This window comes from Lepidochelys kempii, chromosome 20, assembly GCF_965140265.1.
Source record: "Lepidochelys kempii isolate rLepKem1 chromosome 20, rLepKem1.hap2, whole genome shotgun sequence".
In the NCBI taxonomy this organism is placed as follows: Eukaryota; Metazoa; Chordata; order Testudines; family Cheloniidae; genus Lepidochelys; species Lepidochelys kempii.
The window spans coordinates 8,889,425-8,908,724 of record NC_133275.1 but is presented as its reverse complement, the minus strand read 5'-3'; the positions used below and the strand labels follow the sequence as shown (position 1 = coordinate 8,908,724).

At 68.1% G+C, this 19,300-nt stretch overlaps 1 protein-coding gene across 1 annotated transcript in view; it reads right to left on the bottom strand.

Annotated features, from left to right (window-relative positions):
• Positions 1–19,300, bottom strand: part of NOTCH3 (notch receptor 3) — a 45,778-nt gene that overhangs the window by 4,919 nt on the left and 21,559 nt on the right. The window contains 21 exon segments of the mRNA XM_073319236.1: positions 165–249; positions 551–773; positions 983–1,131; positions 2,003–2,323; positions 2,953–3,482; positions 4,564–4,676; positions 4,948–5,199; positions 5,437–5,569; positions 6,159–6,343; positions 6,916–7,069; positions 7,447–7,648; positions 8,465–8,693; positions 9,325–9,477; positions 9,558–9,677; positions 10,094–10,207; positions 10,287–10,432; positions 11,817–12,009; positions 12,323–12,433; positions 12,959–13,192; positions 13,836–13,949; positions 17,238–17,351. Coding sequence (XP_073175337.1) covers positions 165–249; positions 551–773; positions 983–1,131; positions 2,003–2,323; positions 2,953–3,482; positions 4,564–4,676; positions 4,948–5,199; positions 5,437–5,569; positions 6,159–6,343; positions 6,916–7,069; positions 7,447–7,648; positions 8,465–8,693; positions 9,325–9,477; positions 9,558–9,677; positions 10,094–10,207; positions 10,287–10,432; positions 11,817–12,009; positions 12,323–12,433; positions 12,959–13,192; positions 13,836–13,949; positions 17,238–17,351 — 3,875 coding nt within the window.

The following is a 19,300-nucleotide window of genomic DNA, read 5'->3' as shown; positions in this document are numbered from 1 at the left end:
GGACTCCCGTTCCCTGCCCAACACCGCCCCCTCCGGCACATCACTGTGCCCCACACCCCTCCTCCCCCGCATTACCGAGCCATCACCCATCCCCCCCCCAGCACCCATCACCCATCCCGCCCCCAGCAAGCCGGGGCTCACTGCTGGTCCATAGGTGTTGGTACCTTGAGTCTCTTGGCCTCCGGGCACTCTGCATCCATCCAGTCATCTGAGTGTTCCCCCATCAGGCTTTCCCCCTTGCTGATGTTCCTAGAGGGAAGCCAAGAGCTTAGACCCCAGCCCCTGCCGCGCAGCCCCTGGCCACCGCCCCACCCACCCAGGGCTTCAGGAGGCCACTCCTAGGACATCCCCCACTGCACAAGGCACTGGGCAGCCGTGGGGTGTGCAGGCAGAGACAGTCTGCACACTGCCCCCCTGGTGGTGGCGGTCAGGGGAGGACGGGGGGGTCCTGCAGCAGGTAAAAGCCCCCATACTGCTGCAGCGAGCGGGGATCCAGGCCTGGGTGTGGGGAGCAGGCTGTGGGCTTGGCCCCCGAGGGCAGGTCCCGTACTTCATGCCCAAGGCGTCCTGGCCCACGGGCTCCCGCCGGTTCTTGTTGCTGTTCTCCTTCTTCAGGCTGAAGCCCTCTGGGAACCAGAGCGTGCTGTGCTCCCGCTTCCGCCGTGCCACCAGCACCCCCAGCACCAGGATCACCAGCAGGATCACGGCTGCTGCCACCACCACCAGGGGCACCAGGGGCACGGAGTCCGGGGGCTTCGGCTGCAGCTTGTCACCTGCAGGAGTGGATGGGGGTCAGACCCTGCCTCTTGAGACCCCGCCCCCACTCACCCCACCCCTCCTGAGACCCCACCCCTCCCACTCACTCCGTCCCCTCCCAATACTCCGCTCCCTTTCACTCACCCCACCCCGCCCTCTCACCCCACCCCACCTCTCACCCTGCCCTCAAACTCCACCCCCTAGCCCCGGCCCCACCTGCACTCACTGTGCACAGCCTTGATGGGGTAGGGGAACTCCAGGCGCTCGACAGCGGCCAGCGCAGCCAGGTAGTCGGCCGCGCTGCGCGCGTCGGGGAAGCACTTGTCTGAGGCCTGGAAGCAGAGGCGGTTGTCGATCTCCAGGGTGACCACGGAGCTGGGGCGGGGAAGGGGACAGTTACCAGTGGCCTCACCCACGGTGGCACCGAGCCCCAGACTGTAGGGGAGCCTGAGCACCCCTTGCCCCACACGGAGTCCTGGGGCAGGGCTGGCTCAGCACCCCCTGCAGCAAGGGCTGTGCATGTCCCAGAGCAGGCATGGCCCAGGCAGCGGGACCTCGGTCCCGTGGACCACATGGTCGCTGCCAGGCTGGCAGCAGCTGTTTAGCACCGTTGTGCAGGCCCCGTCCCGACCTGCTCCCATCTGGGCCCCAGGGCCGGGCAGGAGGCAAGGCCCTTGGATGCTGCCCCCAGGGCCCTTGCTGCCGTCCAAGAGCACAGGGAGCGGGTAACAGGAACCAGCTGAGCCACCCCAGTCCCCGCATCAGAGCGGGCGGCGACCCAGATTGCTGATTGAAAGCAGCTGTGTGGCACCTCTGTGTCCTGGTGCCAGTCAACAGACAACTTCCTAGTGTCTGCCCCAGGACTGGCCCCCTTCACTGGCACTGGCCCCCTACCCCCAGTGCCAGCCCCACAAAGTGCTAACCTGCCCCACCCTGGCACCAGCCCCCTGTACCAGCCCCCTAAAGGCCAGGATCCCAGCCCCTTGGCTCCCCCCCCCCCCCCGCCATCTCCCCCGTGGCTCATGGGGCTGTCTCTCTCCCCCACCCCCTGGCTGCAGCCCACATCTCCCCCCTCACCCCAGCTGCGGCCCACAGGACCGCGTCTCCCCCTGAATCCCCCTGGCTGTGGCCCCCAGGGCTGTGGCCCCCACACACCCCCTGGCTGTGGCCCACATCTCCCCCGCCCCACTCCCTGAGGCTGTGTCTCCCCCCACTCCCCATAGGGCCGCGCTGGCCCGCAGCTTACCCGATGACCTCCCGGCCCAGCTCCCGGCGGTGCAGGCGGCTGGGCCGGTAGAAGGGCTCGATCATGTAGTTGCCGTCCCTGTCAAGGCGGAAGCGCAGCGAGGTGCGCAGGATGGCGCTCAGCTTCTGCAGGAAGGTGGTGCTGGTCCTGCGCAGCTCGTCGGGGGGCAGCAGCACGGTGATGACCAGCACACCGCTGGCCAGGTGCTCCGGCATCTCACGGGCGCAGTCCAGCCCGTCCCAGCCGCATTCCTCGTGGTTGCAGCCCTGGTCGCACTGCCCGTCGGCAAAGTGGTCCGAGCAGTACTTCTCATACACGGGGCTTGGGGAGGGGAGGGGGGCCATGGTCAGCGCACAGCCCCACCCAGCCCTGCCCTACCCAGCCCCCAGCCCTACCCCGTTCTGGCCAGTCCCCCTCCACCCTGTTGGGCACTCCAGGACACCTGGGGTCACTGGGCTCCTGCAGCAGAGACTGCCTCACACAGTGAGAAATATCCTGGACATGGCTCCAGTGCCCACAGCCATCTTTGGCCAGCGGTGAGATGTAGCTACCACAGCCCCCGTGCTCCACCCCAGAGTCAGGTGAGGGGTCCCTGTATAAACACCCTCCGCGCCCCACTCCAGAGGTGCCTGCACCTCAGCTGGGTGAGGGGTCCCTGTATAAATAGTCCCCGCCCCACCCCCAGAGGGGGGCGCATCTCAGCGCCAGGCAAGGGGTCCCTGTATGAACAGCTCCTGTGCCCCACCTGGGCAAGCACCGGGGTTAAAGGCTCGTCCCTGGCAAACGCCATGCGGGGGCACTGGAGTCAGCACTGACCTCGGGGGGAGGGCACCCCCTACGGCACAGCGCCCCCCTGGGGCAAGTGCACACTCTGAAGGGAAAGCGCCCGCTGTAGAGCGCCCCCCCGGGGGGCAGCGCCTCCCCATCCCCCGGCCCGGCGCCCTCCTTACTTGCAGCTGCGCTCACGGCTCTTGCAGTCGAAGTTGTCGTAGAGGCACGCGGCCGTGTTGCAGGCCTCGTCGCACCGGCTGTTGTTGAACAACTGCCAGCACTGGGGCTCCTCGCACTGCTGCCAGGGGTCGCCCACCAGCAGGGAGCAGTCGCCCCCATCCCACGTGCAGGCGGGGCTGTTGCATTCCTTGTCGCAGTAGGAATCTCCGGCCTTGGCATCGCACCCCTCCTGCAGGCACAGCAGCTCCAGGGGGTGCTGGGGCTTCTGCTCGCAGCGCAGGCCGGAGAAGCCGCTGGGGCAGAGGCACTGGAAGTGGGGAGGCCGGGACATCTCTAGGCAGGTGCCCCCGCTGAGGCAGGGCGCGCTGGTGCAGCTGCTGTTAGCCCGCAGGCGGCAGTCGGAGCCAGCGAAGCCCGGCAGGCAGGAGCAGCGAGCGCCCAGCGCTGTGTGCTGGCAGCTGCCCCCGTTGAAGCAGGCGAGCTCCCGACACGACAGCACGCTTCGCTCGCAGGTGGGCCCGGAATAGTTCTGGGAAGGGGCAGGAAAGAGGGTGAGAGAGATGGCACTGGGACCAGGCCGTGGGCCAGAACCACCTCCCCCTTGCCCAGCAGCGTTGGGACCCGGACCAGAACCAACCCAGAACTAGGATCACCCCATCCAGCCACACCAGGACCCAGACCAGAATGGGCCCCTCCACGTGGCGTGTATGTCACAGGCCGGAAGTAAGCCATGGATGACAGAGCACAGCAGCTAGACCCACGGCGCAGCTCCACTGCAAATGGCCCATGACGGAGAACCCAGCTCAGGCCCTTGCTGGCCCATTCCAGCGGCTGTTTCCAGTCTGAACGTGTCCAGCTTCAGCTTCCAGCCGCTACATCCCATCACATCGCACCTCAGTCGCTAGGCCCAGGAGCCCAGCCTGGGCTCCGCTCCTCTGGCCCCTTCCCTTTGGGACACTGAACAGCTCGAGCTCCTTGCTCTTCGGATCCTTCCACCATTCTCGGGGCTCCCCTCTGACCCTCACCAATGGACCAGCATCCCTGCACTGTGGGACCAGCACTGGGCACAGGAGTCCAGTAGCCGCTACACCAGTGCCAGGTACGAGGTAAGAGAACCTCTCTATGCTCGTCTGGGCATCCCAGGATTGTGTTAGCTCCTTTGGCCACAGCGTTGCACTGGGCACTCATGTTCAGCCGATTATCCACCCCCCAGGTGCCATGGGACCACCCCCCCACAAGTGTCATGGCAACCCTCCCCCAGCACCCTCACCCCAGGTGCCATGGGACCCCTCCAAGTAACCTGGGAACTCTCCCCCACCCCATCTCAAGTGCCATGGAAACCCTCCCCCCACAGCAGGACCAGCCTGCTCCCCCAGGGCACCAGGAACACCACCTAAACCCTTCCCTGCAGCACCAGAACCAAGATGCCCCTTTTCAGGTCAGAGCCCATCCTGCAGCTCCAGGACTGGAATGGTGGAGCAGGCCCCCAGCACCCCCCCACAGCCCCATTCCCTCTGGGCCTGGAAGACTGCAGGCTGTGCACGGCCAGGGGGAGGCCCCCAGCTGGCCTGAGCCCAGCCCCCTGCCCTTTCCCACAAGGGGGCACTCACCGGGGGGCAGCGGCAGGTGTAGCCCAGCGGCGTGTTCGCTGTCAGCCTGCACTGGCCACCGTTCTGGCAGGGCTGAGCCTCGCACGTATTCAGGATGTTCTGGCAGCGCCGGCCTGGCCGGGGGGTGGACAGGGATGGGTCACGAAGAGTCTAGGGAGAGGGGAGCTGCCCCCGCACCCCGCCTCCTGCACTGCTCCTAGCACAGCCACCTTCCCACGGCTCAGCCCCTCATGGGTGCACAGACCCCCAGCCTAGAGAGCCTCCCCCGCCCCCCAGGGATTTCCCCTGCTCCCACCCGGCACTGAGTGCAGCCATTGACATGCACCCCAGCGCCCCCGGGATAAACGCCCCTGGGCTGGGTGTAGCCCCCCCCGGCACACTCACCCGTGTAGCCCGGCTTGCACAGGCACTGGAAGTCGTTGGCGCCCTGCACACAGTCCAGCGTGCGCTGGGGCAGGCAGGGCTTGGCCAGGCACTCGTTGATGTCGCCCTCGCAGCGCTCACCCGTGTAGCCCGGGGGGCAGTTGCAGCGGTAGCCACCCACCCGGTCCACGCACGTCCCGTTGTTCAAGCACTTGGGCGCCCGGCTGCCAGGGCTCGTGGCACAGTCGTCCTCGTTGATCTCGCACAGGACACCTGGGGATTGGGTGGGGGGCAGAGACCTTGCAGCCCCCGTCGTAACCAGAGCATCCCAACCACCCCATCCTGTGGGGATCTGGCCTCCCAAGGAAACCAGGCCCCATCCCCCAACCTGAGCTCCCCGCCCCACAAGTACCCCCACTCCTGGGAGTAACCAGAGCCACCCCTTGCCCCAGTAACCTGCCTCCCATTGCCCCCCCACGGTGCCCAGCCACTAGCCCAGCTTGGCCTTACCCAGGGTTCCCGGCGGGCAGGAGCAGATGTAGCGCCCAATGAGGTCAATGCAGGAGCCCCCGTTCTGACAGGGGTGGGACTGGCACTCGTCTATGTCATACTCGCAGTTCTTGCCCTCGAACCCCGGTGGGCACTGTAGGGAGAGACAGACACAGCTCAGTCAGGGCCCTGGGCCTCAGTTCCTCTCCTGAGGGCCCCACCCCAGGGCTGCCAAGCCCCTCGGCTCAACCTCCTCCAGCCACAGAGGGGTTAAAAAGGCCTCATGCTGCCATCACCAACCCCTCTCCGCTGCTGTGCGGGGTCATGGAGCACCATAGCGGGGAGGAGAAGGACTTACCCCACCGTACAGACTGTCAACGACAGCCAGGGAGAGAACCCAGGAGTCCTGGCTCCCAGGCCCCCATTCCAACCACCTGACCCCACTGCACTTTCAGAGCTCAGAACAGAACCCAGGAATCCTGGCTCCCAGCCCTCCTGTTCCAACCACTAGACCCTGCTCCTTTCCCAGAGCCGGATCTAGAACCCAGGAATCCTGGCTCATGCTCAGACCAGTCTCGGCTGCCCTGCTCCAAGGTAAGCCTGTCTGAATGTGCCTCGCTCAGTATCCCCTTGGCCCAGCCGTCCTCGTGGGGGCACAACGCCTGCGGCTCCCCAGCAGCCTGGCGAGCGCCGGTTGGCAGCGCCTGGAGCTCCTCCATGCAGCCCCCCTCCCTGGGGCTCACCTCACAGTCGTAGCTGCCTATGAAGCTGTGGCAGGAGGCACCGTGCTGGCAGGGGTTGGGCTGGCAGGGGTCGGCCTCGCTCTCACAGTAGCTGCCCGTGTAGCCTTCCTTGCAGAGGCAGGAGTGGGTGTTGCCAGCATCGACGCACTGGCCCCGGTAGTGACACACCTGTTCCTTGGAGACCCCTGCCCCCAACAGACAGACAGAGACTGTGATGCCTTGTGCCCGGCCCACAGCCCCAGCACAGCCCCGACAGGGGAAAACCATGGCACAGAGTGGACAGGGACTCTGGCTGTCAGCCCCCCTGCTCTAACCACTAGACCACCCTCCCCTCCCCGAGCTGGGGATAGAACCCAGGAGTCCTGACTCCCAGCTCCCCCTGCTCTAACCACTAGACCCCTCTTCCCTCCCAGAGCTGGGGATAGAACCCAGGAGTCCTGACTCCCAGCTCCCCCTGCTCTAACCACTAGACCCCTCTTCCCTCCCCGAGCTGGGGATAGCTGTAGGGGTACCATCAGCATTGCTAGAGCAGGTGTGGCTGGGACAGCAGGGTCCAGTGGGGGCAGGGCAGGGCCCAGGCTATACTTCAGCTGACAGCTCCACCCAAAGCTGCCCAATGGCCCCCAACTCCTCCCCATCTTTCGAGGGCACTGCAGACCCAGATCCCTGAGCAAGGGCAGCTCCGCTAAGGGCAGACCCCTCCAAGCCCAGCCTGGCAGGGACCAGCGGGGGTCAGTCCTGCCCAGGGTGCCCTCACCCCGATGAGCTGCCGCCACCTCGCAGGAGACATTGGGAATGTCACAGTAGCGGCCGGTCCAGCCCCCTGGACAGTCACAGGTCAGGGCCGTGCCCATCTGCACACAGCGGCCCCCGTTCTGGCAGGGCGAGCGCCTGCACCAGTCCACCAGGTTCTGCAAGGAAAGGGGAGTTAGGGGACAATGTACTCTTGGGGGATGCAACCCGGGGAACCAATATAGCCTTGGCTGGGCTCCGGCAATGCCAGGTCCCTGCGCCCCACCACACTGAGGTGTTGGATTCCCCCCCCGCCCCTGAGGCCAGGCCCCTGGCACCTGCCTCCCACCCCTCACCGTACTTGGGTTTGGATTTCTCCCCTCCCCTGTGGCCAGGCCCCTACCCCCACCGCAGTGGGATGTTGGATTCTCCCCCCTCCCTGAGGCCAGGCTCCCCCGAGAATGCCAGGCCTCATGTTCACCCTCCCCAGATGCTGGGACTTTGTGTCCTTGCCCCTGTCTGCCGAGCCACCATCCATCCCCGGGGCAGGGCTCACCTGGCACTGGGCACCGGTGTAGCCCTGGGGACAGGTGCAGCGGTAGGACTCCACGCCATCCAGGCAGGTGCCCCCGTTCAGGCAGGGCTGGGACTGGCACTCATCGATCTCGTGCTGGCAGTGGGTGCCCGTGAAGCCCGCACGGCAGCGGCAGGTGTAGGAGTTCACCCCGTCCAGGCAGGTGCCGCCATTGAAGCAGGAACTGCAGGGCCACAGGCATAGTTAGCTCGATGCCCCGTTCACCACCCATCAGTACAACCCTTGCCCCCCCAGCACCGGCCCTATGCCCCCACAACCACCCCCACCCCACCGCCCTGCCCTGGCACCACTCTCTCAAGAGATGAAGCAGATAGGGGTCCTCTGGGGACAGGGAGATGAGGACTGGGGAGGCTCCCCGATGGGGGCCTGGGGCTCACCTGTCGGTGCACTCCTGCACGTTGTGCTCGCAGTGCAGGCCGGCCCAGCCCGGGGGATGGGGGGGATCCCCAGGCGGGGGGCTCACCTGTCGGTGCACTCCTGCACGTTGGGCTCGCAGTGCAGGCCGGCCCAGCCCGGGGGATGGGGGGGATCCCCAGGCGGGGGGCTCACCTGTCAGTGCACTCCTGCACGTTGGGCTCGCAGTGCAGGCCGGCCCAGCCCGGGGGATGGGGGGGATCCCCAGGCGGGGGGCTCACCTGTCGGTGCACTCCTGCACGTTGGGCTCGCAGTGCAGGCCGGCCCAGCCCGGGGGATGGGGGGGATCCCCAGGCGGGGGGCTCACCTGTCGGTGCACTCCTGCACGTTGGGCTCGCAGTGCAGGCCGGCCCAGCCCGGGGGATGGGGGGGATCCCCAGGCGGGGGGCTCACCTGTCGGTGCACTCCTGCACGTTGTGCTCGCAGTGCAGGCCGGCCCAGCCCGGGGGATGGGGGGGATCCCCAGGCGGGGGGCTCACCTGTCGGTGCACTCCTGCACGTTGTGCTCGCAGTGCAGGCCGGCCCAGCCCGGGGGATGGGGGGGATCCCCAGGCGGGGGGCTCACCTGTCGGTGCACTCCTGCACGTTGTGCTCGCAGTGCAGGCCGGCCCAGCCCGGGGCACAGCTGCAGGTGAAGCTGTTGACGTAGTCAGTGCAAGTGGCACCGTTGCGGCAGGGGCTGCTCAGGCACTCGTTGGTCTCGCTGGCACAGCGCGGGCCCGTGAAGCCTGGCAGGCAGGTGCACAAGAAGGAGCTGATGCCGTCCTGGCACGATCCACCATTGAGGCAGGGGTCTGCGGGCAGGTAAGTGGCAGGGTCACCAGGGGGTGTGTGTGTAGGGCTGGCGGGGGAGGCCTGCAGCAGGGTCAGAAGGGGCCAGAGGAGCTCAGCCACTCCATGGCCTCCCCTTCTCCCCCCCGCCCCAGGCAATCAGGGCAGGCACCCCCAGGGAGAGATTCACCCTCACATCCCGGTCCTTCCCAGAGCCCTTCCCCCACTCACTCAGCCAGCCAGCCCCCTCTGGGGAGGGAGCTGTGGCTGTTCCCCAGCCCCACAGCCCTGCTGCCCAGCTGCTCGGGTGGGAGGGGAAGGAGAACCCAGCATGAGCAGGCTGGGCAGGCTCAGAGGCAGCCCTCGGGAAGAGCTTGTCCAGGACAGCTTCAGCTCAGCCCAGGGGAATGGCAGGACGATGGGACAGCCAGGACTCGGTGGGAAACCTCCAATTAACAGCACCTCCTGACAGCACCCCAGTAGCACGCTGGGGTACTGGGTAAGCAGGGAACGCGAGGGGAGAGCACCCCCTGCTGAGCGCCCTCCACCCACAGGGCTGGGGTCCTGCACTGTGCCCTGGCTGGGCTGTGGGGTGGCTGAGCCAAGCGAGCTGGGGTGCAGTACCCCGACGAGCGCGCGTGAACCCGGACTCACTGGGGGCACAGTCGTCAATGTCCGTCTCACAGTTGGTGCCTGTGTACCCTGGCCGGCAGGCGCAGCTGTACCCGCCATGCAGGTTGGTGCAGGTGCCCCGGTTCCGGCAGGGGGTCCGGTCACACTCGTTCACATCCACGTGGCACCTCTGACCTGGCGGGGAGGGAAAGGGCACAGGTCAGAGCAGGCAGGGCAGGGAGGCCATGGGGGAGGAGTGGGCGGAGGGACGGTACCTTGCCAGCCTGGGGGACAGCTGCAAGTGAAGCCCTCGTAGTCGGGCGTGTGGTCGCAGACCCCCCCGTTCTCACAGGGGTTAGGGGAGCAGGGTGTCAGCACGTTCTCACAGTTGCGGCCTGCAGGCAGAAGGGAGCGATGGTGAGAGCAGCTCCGACTCTCGGGCCCAGAGTCCACATGAGGCTCCTGCCCTGGCCACAGGCCTTGCCCAACAAAGGAACTGCCCTGCCATGAGTCCCAGAACCACAGGGACCCCCCCCCCCACACACACACACACCCCAGAACCACCAGGACCCCACCACACCCCAGCAAACCTCCCAGAACCACGGGGACCCCCCCAGTCCCAGCACACCTCCCAGAACCACAGGCACCCCCCCACACCCCCTCGCTCCACCTGGGCTGGCGCCTCCCTCAACTACAGGAACTCCCCACCCCCGAGAACCACAGGGACCCCCCACCCCTCCAGGCTCCCAGAAACAGGCCCTCTCCACTTAGCCTGGGCGCCCTGTTCTCCCCACAGTGGGCACAGCCCCACCTGTGTAGGGCAGGTCACAGAGGCAGGAGTAGCTGGCGATGGCGTCGATGCAGGTGCCCTTGTTGAGGCAGGGGCTGGAGACGCAGTCATTGATGTTTGTTTGGCAGTAGGTCCCTGGGAGAGAGACAGAGGGTCAGTGGGGGGTGGGTGGGGAGGGGGATAGGCGGGGAAGGGTGGATGCGGGAACATGTACCCTGGAAGCCCTCCTTGCACTTGCAGCGGTAGCCGTTGACGTAGTCGGTGCAGGTGCCCCCAGACTGGCAGGGGTTGGACTCGCACTCGTTCTTGTTCAGGTCGCAGTTGGTGCCGGCCCAGCCCGGCTCGCACTCGCACTTGTACCTGCGGGGGAGGGGGCGTCACTGCAGGCCCTGCCCCAAGGGGACGCCCCCCTGTGCCCCCAGGGCTCTCTGGGGAACTGGCAGCACACAGCAAGCACTGGGATGGGGCCGCTGGGTCCAGGGGCTCCCTCTGGCAAGGCGGACAAGTGCAGCACTATGGCAGGGGGCAGATGCAGGCAGGGCGGGGCGGGGGCAGGGCAGGGCGAGGTGGGGGCAGGATAGGGCGGGGCGGGGCAGGGCGGGCAGATGCAGGCAGGTGGGGTGGGGGCAGGGGGCGGAGGACGCAGGCAGGGCAGGGTGGGGGTAGGGCAGGGCAGGTCGCGGTGGGGGCAGGGTGGGCGGATGGAGGCTGGGTGGGGTGGGGCGTGGGGTGGCGTGGCGGACAAAGGGCAGGGCGGGGCAGGGCAGGGGGTGGCGGATGCAAGCAGTGCGGGGTGTGGGTAGGGCATGACAGAACAGGTTGGGGCAGGGCCAGGGGCGGCAGATGCAGGCAGGGCGGGGTGGGGGCAGGACAAGGGCAGGGCGGGGGCAGCAGATGCAGGCAGGGCGGGGTGGGGGTAGGGCAGGTCGGGGCAGGGCAAGGGCAGAGTGGGTGGACGCAGACAGGGCAGCGTGGAGGTAGGGCAGGTCGGGGCAGAACAGGGGGTGGCAGATGCAGGCAGGGTGGGCTGGGGGTAGGGCAGGTCCGGGCAGGACAGGGGGTGGCGGACGCAGGCATGGCGGGAGGTGCGGGGGTAGGGCAGGTCCGGGCAGGACAGGGGGTGGCGGACGCAGGCAGGGCGGCGTGGGGGTAGGGCAGGTCCGGGCAGGACAGGGGGTGGCGGACGCAGGCATGGCGGGTGGGGGGGCAGGGCGGGGCAGGACAGGGGGTGGACGCAGGCAGGGCGGGGTGGGGGGGTAGGGCAGGTCTGGGCAGGACAGGGGGGTGGCGGACACAGGCAGGGCGGAGTGGGGGGGGGTAGGGCAGGTCGGGGCAGGACAGGGGGTGGCGGACGCAGGCATGGCGGGGGGTGGGGGGATAGGGCAGCGCGGGGCAGGACAGGGGGTGGCGGACGCAGGCATGGCGGGGGGAGGGGGGGAGGGCAGGTCGGGGCAGGACAGGGGGTGGCAGACGCAGGCAGGGCGGGGCGGTGGGGTAGGGCAGGTCCGGGCAGGACAGGGGGTGGCGGACGCAGGCAGGGCGTGGGGGGGTAGGGCAGGGCGGGGCAGGACAGAGGGTGGCGGACGCAGGCGGGGCGGGGCGGGGGGGTAGGGCAGCGCGGGGCAGGACAGGGGCAGGGCGGGCATATGCAGGCGGGGCGGGGGGTAGGGCAGCGCGGGGCAGGGCGGGCATACGCAGGCGGGGTGGGGTAGAGACTGGGCGGGCGGCCGCAGCGCTCCCTCACCCGTTGATGTCGTCGCGGCAGGCTCCATGCACACAGGGGCTGCTGCTGCACTCGTCCACCTCAGAGTAGCAGTGGGGGCCGTGGAAACCCTCGGGGCAGAGGCAGGTGAAGGCGTTCTCCCCGTCCATGCAGGTGCCGCCATTCTGGCAGGGGCTGGACGCGCACTCGTCGATCTCCACGTTGCACAGGGGCCCTGTGAGGCACGCCCACTTGGCATGGGCACCCCGTATGGCTCGGCCCAGGACACTCCCTGGCCTAGCCCCCACACACCCCCAGAGCCAGGGCCCCACCCCACGAAGCCAGGGTGACGGGGCCCAGCTCCCACCCCCCCCATCCACCCCCACAGAGCTAGGGCCCCGCCACCCCAGAGTTAGGCCCCACCCCTAACAGCTCCCCAGAGCCAGGCCCCCCCATCCCCATCCTCTGAGATTCAGGGTCACAGGACCCCACCCCACCCGCCCCCCAGAGCCACGGCTCCCTGGAGCGGGGCCCCGTCCCTGCCTCACCTGTGAAGCCAGGCTTGCAGATGCAGTCATAGCGGTTGATGCCGTCGCGGCAGACGCCGTAGTCGCAAGGGTTGCTGGCGCAGTCGTCGAAGTTCACCTCGCAATTCACACCTGGAGAGAGGGGCTGCCTTACATCCGCGCCAGCCAGCCACAGCACGCGGGAACCTCACCCCCATGGCGTGGCCAGCGCAGGGCATGTGGGCTGGGAGGGCAGGAACAGCGGATAGGGAGCTGAGGGGATCGTGTATTCCTGGGGACAGCACGTGCCCTAGGGCTAGGTGGGTGGGAGTGAGGAGAGCCAGGAGAGAGGGGGCAGCGGATGTGCCCTGGGACTGGGTGGCATGGTGTGTTCTGAGGCAGGGGTTGTCCATGTCCTAGGGTTGGGGGGATGGGAAGCCAGGGGACCCAGGGGAGGGAGGGGCCATGGACCGGGAGGGGGCTTGAGGGGGGCAGCATAGGCACATGGCGGAAAGTGTGCCCCTGGGGTGGGGAGGGAAGGGGCCGTGGACCCTGGGGATGCAGAGGAGGAGCACTGGGCACCCCTGAGGGTGGAGCGGGGCAGTGCCAGGGCCTGTGGGGATGGGGCGGGGCGGCAGACCCGGCCAGCGCGACGCAGGCCCCCAGCCCGGCCCCCACCTGAGGTGCCAGGAAGGCAGTTGCACTGGTACTTGTTGATGCGGTCGATGCATTTGCCCCCGTGCTGGCAGGGACTGCTGTGGCACTCATTGAGCTGGTTCTCGCAGCGGTAGCCGGTGTAGCCGGCAGCACAGGAGCAGGTGAAGCTGGCAATGCCGTCCAGGCAGGTGCCGTGGTGGCAGGGGTCGGGAGAGCAGTCATCAATGTTCTTCTCGCACAGCGTGCCCTCGAAGCCTGGGGGAGGGAGCAGGGGGGCTTGGCTCTGACCCTCCTTGCGGGGCAGGGCCAGGTTTGAGTGACGCTGGGGTGGCCCAATTGCCCCACAGCCACATGGCATGTGGGTAGCGCCACCCCGCCTGTTAGGGAGGGGATGCCCAGGTGGGACAGACTCCAGCAGCTCTATTCTTGTCCCGTCTCCAGATGCCGGAGGGCTCTGGAGGGGGACAGCCCAGCCTCATGGAATGTGACCCCAGCCATGGTTCCCCAGTGCAGGCAACTGGCCCCACACGTTGCCAGACCTGGCCCTCCATCCTCCATGCTGTGAGGGGAGAGGGCTCCAATGGGGTAAGGGGAGCCCCCCATAGAGTGTGGCTAGCAGGTGGGTTCCAGCCTTGGCACCATCTCCCCCTCCCTGGGCACCACGAATGCCTCTGTTTAATACAGACGTACCCCTGACCCCCTTATGGTTGGGGGTGCAGCTGCAGTGTCTTCCCCAGACTGCTGGGTGGGGGCCCTAGCCACGCCTGGGAATGGGGGTGGAATGGAGCACCGCTGCCCCTTGCTGATGGGAGGAACTATTGTGGCCCCTGTGGGACAAGCCGCCCAGCCTGTGCTGAGGCCACAGAGCACCCAGGCCTCAGCGGCAGCCCTCACTCACCCTCAGTACAGCGGCACTCATAGGCGTTGGGCCGGTCCACGCACTTGGCACCGTTCTGGCAGGGCGTGCTGGCGCACTCGTCAATGTCAATTTGGCACATGGAACCGGAGAAGCCTGGGCACAGAAAGGCAGGGGGCTCAAATGTGTGCCAGGGCCCTGCACTGCTTCCCCATGGAGTCCCCAGTCCCCACTGAGAGTGCTGGGACCGCCCCAGGGGCGGCACAACCTGGGGGGTGTTCCCTCAGCCGTGCTCTCAGACGCAGCCCTGGGACAGATGCTGGGGGCCGAGCGAGGGGGGGTCAGCCAGGCACATCTGGGGGTGAGTGCGGGGCAGCCCATTCTGTATCTGGGGGGCAGTGTGGAGGTGAGGGGCAGCCCCATATCAAGGAGCTACGAGGATGCCCTGTCATAGAATCATAGAATATCAGGGTTGGAAGGGACCTCAGGAGGTCATCTAGTCCAACCCCCTGCTCAAAACAGGACCAATCCCCAATTTTTGCCCCAGATCCCTAAATGGCCCCCTCAAGGATTGAACTCACAACCCTGGGTTTAGCAGGCCAAAGCTCAAACCACTGAGCTATCCCTCCCCTCCCAACTGTCGCCTGCAGTTCTGGGGTGGGGTGCAGCTTGGAGCAACTTCAGGCAAAGGCTCCAGGTCAGGGTTGGGCAACAGCAAGGGGCCAAGTGGACAAAGGGGCTCGGGGGCGGTGGGAGGGGGGGATGCCATGGAAGTAAGGGGGACAGGGATATGCTGTGGTCCGGGAGTAGGCCACAGTGGTGCAGGGAGCTGAGCTCCGAGTTGGGGGTACAGGCCCCGAGGATGGTGCAGGGTGCAGGGCCTGGGATAGGAGAGGAGCTATGGGGAGGGGTGCAGAGTCTGGGGGTGGGGCAGGAGAGGAGCTCTGGGATGGGACACAGGGTCCAGGGGAGGGAGAAGAGAGGGACTCAGGGGCAGGGTGCAGGCTCTGGGGGTGGGGAGGGGAGCAGGGCTCCAGGATGGGGCACCGGGTCCAAGGGTGGGAGGGATAAGAGCTCCAGGACGGGGCACAGGCTCTGGGGGTGGGACTGGGTGCGAGCTTGGTGGATCTGCGAGCGAGCTGGATGGGGACATCCTGTCCCAGAGGCGGGTGCTCTGCAGGCCCATGGCACAGGCTCCCCACTGGGCCCGGCAATGGGGCAGGCCAGCTCCCCTCCCGTCCCCCTCGCCAGCGTCTGCCCCATATGTAAATTGGGTTCAGGGGGCTGTGTGCCAGCTGGGAAGCAGCCCCAGGAGAACAAAGGTGCCATTGTCCCCAGTCAACAGGGACAGCCCCAGCTTGGCTGTCCATCAGCCCTGCAAGAGGTGGCTTCCGGGGTGAAAGGAGCAGTGCAGGTATGGGGTGGAGAAGTGGGGAGAGGGGGTATTATGGTTCCCCAGTCAGAGCCCCCTCCCCTCCGCCCCACAGGCCCCCTGCTGCTGAGCCCGGCCTGCCCAGCCTGGGGCACTTCCAGAAGCCCGGCCCAGGGCACTTCCATGAGCCCAGCCAGGCCGCGCTGGGAGCTCTGTACCTGCCCCCAGCCCGTGGCCCCGGGACCCAGCCAGGCCGCGCTGGGAGCTCTGGGCCTGCCCCCAGCCCGTGGCCCCGGGACCCAGCCAGGCCGCACTGGGAGCTCTGTGCCTGCCCCCAGCCCATGGCCCCGGGACCCAGCCAGGCCGCGCTGGGAGCTCTGTGCCTGCCCCCAGCCCATGGCCCCGGGACTCAGCCAGGCCGCGCTGGGAGCTCTGGGCCTGCCCCCAGCCCGTGGCCCCGGGACCCAGCCAGGCCGCGCTGGGAGCTCTGTACCTGCCCCCAGCCCGTGGCCCCGGGACCCAGCCAGGCCGCGCTGGGAGCTCTGGGCCTGCCCCCAGCCCATGGCCCCGGGATTCAGCCAGGCCGTGCTGGGAGCTCTGTACCTGCCCCCAGCCCCTGGCCCCGGGACCCAGCCAGGCCACGCTGGGAGCTCTGTACCTGCCCCCAGCCCGTGGCCCCGGGACCCAGCCAGGCCACGCTGGGAGCTCTGTACCTGCCCCCAGCCCGTGGCCCCGGGACTCAGCCAGGCCGCGCTGGGAGCTCTGGGCCTGCCCCCAGCCCATAGCCCCGGGACCCAGCCAGGCCGCGCTGGGAGCTCTGTACCTGCCCCCAGCCCGTGGCCCCGGGACCCAGCCAGGCCGCGCTGGGAGCTCTGGGCCTGCCCCCAGCCCGTGGCCCTGGGACCCAGCCAGGCCGCGCTGGGAGCTCTGTACCTGCCCCCAGCCCGTGGCCCTGGGACCCAGCCAGGCCGCGCTGGGAGCTCTGTACCTGCCCCCAGCCCGTGGCCCCGGGACCCAGCCAGGCCGCGCTGGGAGCTCTGTACCTGCCCCCAGCCCATAGCCCCGGGACCCAGCCAGGCCGCACTGGGAGCTCTGTACCTGCCCCCAGCTCGTAGCCCCGGGACCCAGCCAGGCCGTGCTGGGAGCTCTGTGCCTGCCCCCAGCCCATGGCCCCGGGACCCAGCCAGGCCGCGCTGGGAGCTCTGGGCCTGCCCCCAGCCCATGGCCCCGGGACCCAGCCAGGCCGCGCTGGGAGCTCTGGGCCTGCCCCCAGTCCCTGGCCCCGGGACCCAGCCAGGCCGCACTGGGAATTCTGGGCCTGCCCCCAGCCCATGGCCCCGGGACCCAGCCAGGCCGCACTGGGAGCTCTGGGCCTGCCCCCAGCCCGTGGCCCTGGGACCCAGCCAGGCCGCGCTGGGAGCTCTGTACCTGCCCCCAGCCCGTAGCCCCGGGACCCAGCCAGGCCGTGCTGGGAGCTCTGTGCCTGCCCCCAGCCCATGGCCCCGGGACCCAGCCAGGCCGCGCTGGGAGCTCTGTACCTGCCCCCAGCCCATGGCCCCGGGACCCAGCCAGGCCGTGCTGGGAGCTCTGTACCTGCCCCCAGCCCATAGCCCCGGGACCCAGCCAGGCCGCACTGGGAGCTCTGTACCTGCCCCCAGCTCGTAGCCCCGGGACCCAGCCAGGCCGTGCTGGGAGCTCTGTGCCTGCCCCCAGCCCATGGCCCCGGGACCCAGCCAGGCCGCGCTGGGAGCTCTGTACCTGCCCCCAGCCCATGGCCCCGGGACCCAGCCAGGCCGCGCTGGGAGCTCTGGGCCTGCCCCCAGTCCCTGGCCCCGGGACCCAGCCAGGCCGCACTGGGAATTCTGGGCCTGCCCCCAGCCCATGGCCCCGGGACCCAGCCAGGCCGCACTGGGAGCTCTGGGCCTGCCCCCAGCCCATGGCCCCGGGACCCAGCCAGGCCGTGCTGGGAGCTCGGTGCCTGCCCCCAGCCCATAGCCCCGGGACCCAGCCAGGCCGCGCTGGGAGCTCGGTCCCTGCCCCCAGCCCATGGCCCCAGGAGGAGCCAGACTCACCGGAGGGGCAGGTGCAGGTGAAGCCGTTGACCCCGTCCCGGCAGACCCCGCCGTTGACGCAGGGGTTGCTGTCACACTCGTCAACATTGATCTCACAGAACGTGCCGCTGAACCCTGCAGCCGGAACCCAGAGGCAGTGTTAGAGACGGGGCAGAGGCGGAAGACCTCCCTGGGGCAGGGGCAAGGCTGCATGCAGGGGCCATGTGGGGCAGGCAGCAGCATGTGGAGGGCGGTGGGGGCAGGCTATGTGGAGGGAGCGCAGTGCCATGGGGCAGGGGAGGAAAGGAGGTGGCAGGCTCTGTGGGGGCAGGGCAGCACCATATGGCAGGGGAAGTGGCAGGCTGTGGGGCCGGGGTAGTGCCATGGGTAGGTGGCAGGCTATGTGGAGGGAGGGCAGTGCCATGGGGCAGGGGAGGCGAGGAAGTGGCAGGCTATGTGGAGGGAGGGCAGTGCCATGGGGCAGGGGAGGCGAGGAAGTGGCAGGCTATGTGGAGGGAGGGCAGTGCCATGGAGCAGGGGAGGTGGGGTTGTGGCAGACTCTGGGAGGGCAAGGCACTGCCAGGGGAAGCAGCAGACTGTGTGGGGTTAGGGCTGCGCCATGGGGCAGAGAGGCTGTGGGGGGGTCTGGAGTAAGCCCATTACCAGAGGGGGTCCCATCACTAAGGCAGTGGGATCCCCCTACACAGGTGGGCAGACACTCTGCTCGAGGCTACAGCAGTGCGGACTCTTGTCCCCTGTGGGGTGTGACAGGAGAGGGCAGTGTTGGGGGGCAATGCATTTCTGGCGGGGGGAGGGGGGGGGAAGAGGATCTGGGGCCGCAGACAACACAGATGGTATTTCATGCAGAGGTGAAACCCTCACCCAGAGCCCAGGCCAGTCAGTGGCAGAGCTGGAGAGAGAGAATTCCAGAGTCCTGGCTCCCAGGCCCCCTGCTCTACCCACTAGGCCCCACACCCCTCCCAGAGCTGGGGACAGAACCCAGGAGTCCTGACTCCCAATCCCCGCCCAGAGCTAGGAGAGCACCGATCCCTGCTCTATGCTCTGAGCTGAGCTCTGTGTGTGGCCCCCGGAGCGGCCAGGCGGTGGGCATGCGGAGTCTGTGGGTTGGTTTCGTGCCCATTCCCTGGTCCCCACATCCCTGGCGCAGGCATTGGGGCAGAGGCTCCTTCGCCCTCCTGCACCACAAGGGGCCTATGCGGCTCCCGTCCCATCAGGATGACCAGGCACCAGCATGGAGCAGCAGAGCACCAGGGTGCTGGACTGGGGAAGAGGGCCCGGTGCCCTGGCGAGGGCAGTGACGGCACTGCCCCTCCCCCCAGCTCCAGCCTCACAAAGGGCTGAAAATAACGAGGGGAAGATTCCTCCCCACAGGGGGTAGCAGGGAGACAAAAAGGAGCAGTCCAGCCCCGCGCAGGCCTCCCCCAGCCCCATTAGTATTCCAGGCACAGCCCTGCGCTCCCACCGTCTGGCTGCCGGCTATGCACCCCCTGCCCCTCTGGCACCTCTGGGTGAGGAGCCGACTCCACAGCCAGCCTTCCAGTGCTTAACTTGTGCCAGGGCTTGCCAGGGCTGAGCCCCAGCACCTCTGGGCTTGCCACATGTGTTATGCTTGAGCCCTGGCACCTCTTTCATTCCAAATTAAGCACTGCAGCCTTCCCTGCCAGGCCCAGCCCCCGGGATCCCGCCATCCAGCTGCCAGGGGAGGGGCCCTCGCCCCAGTCGCCTGGGCTTCCCAACAGCTCCCAAGCCCTGGGAGCCGAGCCAAGCCAGGATTCCCTGCTATGGAAAGGAGAGGAATGCAGGCCAGGCCAGGCCAGGCTCGGCTCTGCCCACGGGGAGCCCCGTCACAGAGGGGCACCCAACGCCCATCCAGCCCTGGCCTCTCAGCTGGGGCTGCCAGCAAGGACGCTGGCTAGAGCCAGCTGGGATACAGGGTGGGGGACCCAGGTTCCCGCCCCGCTGGGCATTGGGCTGAGTCCCAACAAACTCACTGTGAGGTGTTGTTAGAAGGTGACGCCTTGCAGCTGCCCGGGGCGGGAAATCACATCTCTCATTCCCAGATA